Genomic DNA, 7,841 nt, shown 5'->3' on the forward strand with positions numbered 1-7,841 from the left:
TTAGGAAGGCTTGGTAAATGTGGCAACAAAAGAGAAAGTGAAAATGAAGTTCTCAAAAAAAAAAAACAAAAACAAAAACAACGGGGTGTACTAATTAAATATAGATTCAGGTAGTATCAAAATTAACTCACAAAGCCTTTAGACTTTTAAGTCCAGCAAACGTGTCATTGCTGATTTGGGCGATGTTGTTGAAGTTTAACACCCTTAAAAAAACAAGAAACACAAGAAAACATCAACAGTAAAGCTGACAAAACTACAAATTGAGTGAGATTTAGAACAATAACCCCTTGTTGAGAAATCTCAACGAAATGTTACCTTAACCCTAATCGGACTGGGCTATTGAGTTTTTTCTCGAGCACCCTTCCCCCCTCTCTCTCCCATCACAAAAACTGAATAAAGCCCATGTTGTTAATAAAAAAGATCACAAAGAAGAATTTTAACACTTAGATTCTTAGACTTAACATTTGGCTTTGATTTGGTAAATTAAACCATTGTTGCTCGCTTCATATGCTGTGACAGTTTGTTCTTTTTTAAAATCTTTTAAAGCTTTAATTTTGTTTACTTTGGTATTAGCAAAAGTCGTGATTAGATTTATACTATCTGCGAATAGTGTTATTTGTAATTATTATAAAGTTAAGGTTTAAGCATGACTGCTACGAAAAAAGTAAGAGGAAAAGGGGGAAGGGAGAAATTTTCCCCGCGACTTTAATGCCAACTTTTTCTTACCTGTTCTTTCAACTGAGCAAAAACAAACACACACACACAGCAAAAACAAAAACAATTAATTTACTCAACAAGGTAGGGCTTGTTTAAATTTTTTCATTCGTCAAATGTATCAACAATGTTGCTTTTTCACACTAAAATGAAGGCAGTTAAATTCATTTGTCTAGTTAGAGAGTAGAAAAGGTTTCAATTACTTACAAAAACTTCAAGTTCTGGAATTGAGTAAACCTGCTCTTTGGTAGGGAGTCGAGTTTGTTGAAAGACAAGTCACTGGAAAGAAATAAAAATACGCCGTGTATTTAAAGTACAACGATCCACTGTGCCAAAAGTTTAAGAGAACGTTTAGTCAGCAGAGCTTTCGGAAACCATACAAGTTCATTTTTCAATGAGACAGTCACTGATGGTCACCCTCGTTTTGGTGACGAGGTTGCAGGATTGCAGGAGGTTTGTATCCTGATCCTGGTTCATTACAGGTCGTCGCCTGTATCATTAGTTCTGTCGATGAAAGACTGAGCCTTTTAGGTGAATATACTGACAACTTATTCAGTGGATGAAGCCTTGTCTAGCTAGACACGACCTTTGAGACAATTTGCCGATTGCTACTAGATCTAAATCCGCAGAATTCACGTATTTTTTTAACATTATCTTCCATATGCTAAGGACATAGATTATCCAATCGATAAATATGCACGCGTGCTCTTTGAAACAGTATTGGCTCCAGTGGTGGTTGATTTGGGGCTCATTGTGTTAAAACATTTCATGATAAAACGGATTAATCAAACATCAATTAAACGATTATTGTTACTGAGTCTTGTTATCCAACTTACAGCCATCCTTTGAAAGAAATGTTCTGAAATACATTTGTTGGTAAGTGGGTAATCTGATTTCCATTCAGTTGCCTGGAGAATAACAGAATAAGGTAAGGTATCATTCAATTTTTTTTCAAAAACAGTGAAATACGCTAAAGCCAAAATTTGTTAAGTATCCATAAACTATAGCTATTACATATTGATTTCGAACAAATAGGAAACTTCTCAACCGGAATAATGATAACGTGGCTCTCTCATGCGAGACGGTAAACTTCAGCAAGCTTTATAAAAAACATTTTTGGGTCTTTATGATCGTACTTGGGTGACACAATGTAAGAATAGGCTCTTTTACAGTTGTGTGCTTAGTGACCTGGTCTTGTATTGGAAGCGAGGCTGAGGTTGACCCTGTTTTGATACAGACCTCACTGCTTTTAATGTGTAAATGCAAACTAGTTAGCATAAGAACAGCATGATCTACATACGAAAAACAGTGAGGTTTGTATCAAAACAAGGTCGCCCCCAGCCTCGCTTATAATTAAAGGCCAGGTCACTTAGTACAGAACTGTAAAATGGCCTATTCTACCGAGATTAGTTGGAAACACAACTTTTAGCTACTACGTCAGGCCTGGTATGCCAAACAAGGAATATCTTGATTCAGGATAGGTAGTGTTGAAGCCCTGGATAACTTGAAGCTAGTTTATCTTAAGGTTACCGTTTACCTTTAGAACTGTCTCGTGTCCAAGCGATGTAGATACTTAAACCCCTATATCAAATTAAAGCTTATAGAACTGGATGGCAAACTATACCAATAATTTTGAAATGGAATAAATTGTCGAATTGTTCACGACCTCTAAATGCGAGCGTCCGAATCACCTCTTGAAAGCTTCAAGTCGCGAATTTTGTTTTTTGCTAATTTAATTTGCTCCTCAGTTTCCGGACCCAAAGCGCTAAAAAATCGTGTCTGTGTCTTGCCATATTCGATCGCAGTGAAAAGTTACAGAGCATTTTTGATAAAGGATTAAAAAAAATGTGGAGATATCGTACAAGAATCGCTCTTGGAGAAAAAATATAAAAAAAAAAAAAAAAATCGCAGACACATGTTTGTTGTTTATATGTTAAATTAGCTACTGTCGAAACTTGAAGGCAAACGAACAAATTCCCTTTGAGTTTTAGCTCTTCAAAGTATCCCCTTTAAGTGAAAAAATTGATTCGAGTAAACAGCGCTTAAAATTCGACAGTTCATTTTATTTCAAAATTCTTTGTATAGTTTGATAGCCAGCCCTATAAGCTTTATTTTGATATAGGGTTAAGGTATCTGCAGTTTAAACCGGCCGCTCTACGTCGCATGGACGCGAGACACCTCTAAAGGTATACGGTAACCTTAAAAGGTAAAGTAATACAGCCGGACCTCTATTAAGCGGCCACCTATCAAGCGGCCACCTTCCATTAAGCGGCCACTTTCCAAAGTCCCGAATTATTTGTCAGGAAAGTGCTGTATTTGATACCGGGTATTCAACGGCCACCTCTATTAAGCAGCCGCGGCCACCTTTTAGCTGTTGCAAGTTTAGTATTTATTGGCCTGTGAAACTTGATGTTTTGTTACATGGATTTGGATATTTTTCTGTACATACTCTGTTTTGCAGTGTTTTGTGACCCTTTGTTGGTGAAATGTTAATGAGAGTGAACAATTTAATTTTAAAAGTCATTGTATGCATGTAACTAGTGCCGGTAGTAGCCCTGCGGCAGAGAGAAATATCTCTTAAACTTGGAGAAAAAGTTGTAGGGATATTTCTTTATAACTTCAAGAAATCATTTACTGAATTTTAAATGGCAGAACTGCTACTGAAGAAAATGGATAAATATACGAGCTTATGACGTCATAACCTCTGTAAAAAAATTTCAAATTTCGAAAAATAATGCATCGCGTTTGGCATTTTGGTGATCTTTAATTATTGACACAGTTTTCAACTTCTACACGTGAACGCCTTTTGAGTTTTTTCTGTTGTGATCAAGTGAATTGCCAAATATGCATGGCATGAACCTTTCAGAAATAAAATAAAAGATGGTCTAAACAACTTCTCTATGGAAGCTGGGGTTTCCAAGATATGACAATTAGCAACTTTCCATAGCGACAATATTGTAGTCAGGTAAGTCTCCCCGTAAGTAGTTGTGAAAAGAAAGCACCAAAAATACTGTAGTTGTTGACTATATGCTCTCTGTGTTAGAGCTAGAACTTTGCACGGACTTGAAATGCCCAAATACAGGGCACTTAATGTTCTGTTTCAATGATTTTTACATTTATTTTCACATATGTTCACTTTTCAACAAGCCTTATGCTATATAGAGGCAATAAAACTACATTGACTGCCATTTCTACCCAATTTATATTGTACCTCTATTAAACGGCCAACCCCTATTAAGCTGCCAGTTTTCAAAGTCCCCAGGGTGGCCGATTAATAGAGGTCAGACTGTACAATGGAAAGTCTAAGTGATACATAGTTAATTAAAGGTTTTAAAATCTGATAAACTTCTTTTTTAAATGTTTTTGTAAGCACTTTTGGCCTTGACCGTGCACGAACCACAGCTCTTCACCGCTGCAATGTAACCCCGGGTTAAGACAGAGGACGGTGCGCGGTCGTGTCCTTAAGCACCCTCATGATTTTTTTCTTCTTTCAAGATGGGAAGGTCTCATAACAAGTACCTCAATTATTCACAGTGTGAACCAGAAGATACATAAATCATTCATCGACAAATTTTCTTAAAAAGCTCCAAACGAGCTGGTTGTTCTCCCACAGCGCACAGTTCTGGTCCCACGGTATGAAACACTCCCCTAGACTTGGAGCTGCATTTCAGATATTTGGTCGTCACAATTATACTCACAGATTCCAACAGTCTATGGCTCCTGACTTCCCGAGTCGTGATATATCGGTTATATAGTTGTTTGAAAGATATCTGAGACCAATATAGACAAAGAATAAAAAAAAAAAAAAAAGGAAAAACACAAGCATAAATTAACAAACAAAAAGAGTGAAGAAAATAAATAGTAAGCGAAGTGAAGCGAAAGAAAATACTTTCCAAGGATTCGTATGAAAGAAGCCACAAACTAGGGACTGTTGTAATTATAAATTATTACGTCTAGAAATCAGGTGGTAATAATTTACGATCCAGAATAGAATTCATATAAAAAGGATGAGTGTTGGTTTAGTGGGCATGAAGGGTTATGTTAAATCATATTGTTAGCTATTAATTTAACAATAGAGTGCTTCTGTAGGGAGACAATAGGCTGTTATATAGTAGCCAGCGGAAATTTGAAGTTCATAGAACAAAAATTATAAAATTTCCCAGGGGTAAGGCTGATAGTTCTGTACCGAGACTATCCCGAAAACAATGCTCAATACTTACATATTTACGATACTAGTTATTCCAGTCAGATCTGGAACTGATGTCAATAGGTTGCCTTGTAAATTCCTGTTGGTGAAACGGTGTAGAGGTTATCAAATCTTCATTTCCCTATTTTATGCTTTATGCTTTTATTCTTATATATACATATGCACTTTCTGATTGCCAAATAACAATTGGCAATTAATATTTTCTTATTATTTTTCATTACTGTCGGTTTCTTTCTTTTCAAGAGTTTGGAAGAAATATCTTACAGCTCATGATCAGCATATCCAGCCTTGCTATGTAGCCTTTGATACCTGAAAAAATTACTATATATTTTCAGATTTAGGAAGAGCGACAACGAGAGCAACAAACGACGATCCGGTATTGTCGCTGGATAGAATAAGGCGGCAGAGAAAATGAAGACAGGACATCATCCAAACCACGAGAGCGATGGAAAAAAGTTCAACAATGAATTTGTCACGTTTGGAGCTGTTGGATGTGGGATTAAATCACCAGAAGTGGTGGACGAACGAAGTGGTTAAAAGGCAACAAAAAAATTTAAGGAATTGAGGAATTTGACTGGTACAATTTAGGTACCCTTTCTAAGGACTAATCCAGGAACGCGTTGCTAAATGAGGAAAAATGATACCCTATTTAAGGACTGAGAACCTCAAAAACCATACCCTATCTCGCGGCACGTACCTATATAGCCCATATATTGGAGTATCCCCCCGGGCATTAACGTTGAGAATCCTCAGGGGAATCCGGTAGGAACCAGTGTTCATAGGCTCAAGTTTCCCGTGAATTGCCCTAACCCAGTGACACTACTTATTTATATAGTAGGAGAGCTCGCCGAAGATCCACAAACTGTTGGGTCTGACGTTATGTGTGGACGAAGATTGACCAGAAACTACCAAGGACTAGTGCAAGACATATTTTTGACAGCAGCCAATTTACCCGTGTATCGACGTGTATCAACCGGTTCCATGACAGCGGGAAGTTTTAATCACTTAAGTATAATTATTTCTCCTAATACGGATTGGACTCGAGATTATATGGGACAACGTTGATTAAATGAATGGATGGATCCTGGGACGCGTATCTCGCATCACCTGCAAGTTTTTTTTGCAGGGGTGGGTGACAGCACAAAGGAGAGAGAGCCTGGAATCGAGATCATCGAACGCACTTCCTAATCGTTGATTATGACTAGTATTATTTGTTATCTTACGACTTCACTTACAAAACCCTGAGATATTTCATTCGTCTAAATGTTCCATCGGCTATCGCGCCTATTCTATTATTTTGTAGAGACCTGGAAAAGATAAAGAACAGAAACAAAAGATGGAGACACGTTGATGTAGACTGCGCATTACTTCAGTAAAATTATAATAATGTAAAATGTGATAAAAATCACACAAAAATTTGTCGTTGGGAAACCAAAACATCAAATTTTATAGAATATTATTTATATAATATTATCGTCTAAGAAACAGCAGGTTACGACAATAATGACATCCCAAATAAAATCGACGCTTTATCCCCCATCCCAAACCCTGTCGATTTTCTGGGATTTATGGGATTTATATAATCCAGAGAAAAAGGCTTCAACAATCCACATCTTTTCGAACTCGTAGAACCCTCGTCCGTCTGGTTTCCAGTTTTCTCGCTACTGTTGCACTCCCAAAACCTATCCATAGATGAGTTCCATACATAGTGTTTTTCTATGGCATGTTTTTCTGTTAGCTTTCAACGAACCCAAGGCAGGAAATGCTCGCGTAACGACATCATGAATGACTGGTTTTAAGCTTTGTTTAAGAAATGCATGGATAGAAGGGAAGAAAAATGACACAAAACTGCCTCACTGTGAGTTTAATGTGATTTTCTTTCAGTAAAATAAAGGAATTCAGTGCAAATAAATTTTTCCTACAGCGCATTTATAAATGCAGAGTTGTCAGCAGGCGTGTTTACCTGGTTGTATAAGCTCAGACAACATATATTTACTGTTAAATGGTTGTTTTCAGTGTTTCACATTACAGAGTAGGTCCTTTAATCCGTTAATGTGGGCTTATTTTTCATCATTTGCCACGAGACAGTTTCGGTCCAAGACAGAGCAGCGGAGATATGTTGTTTCCCTCGCGTTAGCCTAGGTACTATAAATATTCATCAGCGAATGGAACCAAAAAAACTGGTAAAACGTTCTTTGATCTGAGCTACTTACAAGATGGTTAATTCGTCACCAAGCCCTTCCAACATGCCTTTCTGTATGTGGGACAACTGATTATTATCAAAGGACCTGGAGGAAATCAGTCAAAAACCATCTTGGGTAAGTAAGGAAATGTTCTTTGCATGTACACTTAATAATAATAATAATAATAATAATAATAATAATAATAATAATAATAATAATAATAATAATAATAATAATAATAATAATAATAATAATATTAATAATTTTTAATAATAATAAACAATTTTATTCAAATCTCAGTATAAAACTGCATATATAAGTAAATAAATGCAAGCATATAGAAAATGAAAGTGAGAAGTGATCATCGCAGTGAATTTTCCAATTTATGCAATTGGAAATTAGAAGCCTGAAAAAAATTCAGGCTTCAGCGGGATTCGAACCCGTGACCTCCGCGTTGCCGGTGCGATGCTCTACCAACTGAGCTATGAAGCCACACATTGGGAGCAAGTTCAATTGTGGGTTCCCATTTTCCCGTAAGAGGAGTGAAATGATGTAAAGTATATGAAATGATCCATATATGAACTGCGGATGTAGATGAAAGTGAGAAGTGATCATCGCAGTGAATTTTCCAATTTATGCAATTGGAAATTAGAAGCCTGAAAAAAATTCAGGCTTCAGCGGGATTCGAACCCGTGACCTCCGCGTTGCCGTGCGATGCTCTACCAACTGAGCTATGA

The 7,841-nt window shown here is 36.8% G+C and overlaps 1 protein-coding gene across 1 annotated transcript in view; it reads right to left on the reverse strand.

The window, feature by feature from the left end:
* LOC146484172 (cysteine repeat modular protein A-like) overlaps positions 1 to 7,203 on the reverse strand; it is a 24,096-nt gene extending 16,893 nt beyond the window's left edge. Inside the window, exons 1-7 of the mRNA XM_085105483.1 lie at positions 7,135 to 7,203; positions 6,157 to 6,228; positions 4,935 to 5,000; positions 4,413 to 4,484; positions 1,551 to 1,622; positions 922 to 993; positions 132 to 203 (exon numbers count right to left, since the gene is read on the reverse strand). Of these exons, the coding sequence (XP_084961609.1) occupies positions 132 to 203; positions 922 to 993; positions 1,551 to 1,622; positions 4,413 to 4,484; positions 4,935 to 5,000; positions 6,157 to 6,228; positions 7,135 to 7,169 (461 nt within the window). The 5' untranslated portion in view covers positions 7,170 to 7,203. The remainder of the gene's footprint in view (positions 1 to 131; positions 204 to 921; positions 994 to 1,550; positions 1,623 to 4,412; positions 4,485 to 4,934; positions 5,001 to 6,156; positions 6,229 to 7,134) is intronic.
* Between the last annotated feature and the right edge of the window lie 638 nt (positions 7,204 to 7,841).

The sequence above is a fragment of the Pavona decussata genome, unplaced genomic scaffold (assembly GCF_977016875.1).
Source record: "Pavona decussata unplaced genomic scaffold, jaPavDecu1.1 SCAFFOLD_37, whole genome shotgun sequence".
Lineage (NCBI taxonomy): Eukaryota > Metazoa > Cnidaria > Anthozoa > Scleractinia > Agariciidae > Pavona > Pavona decussata.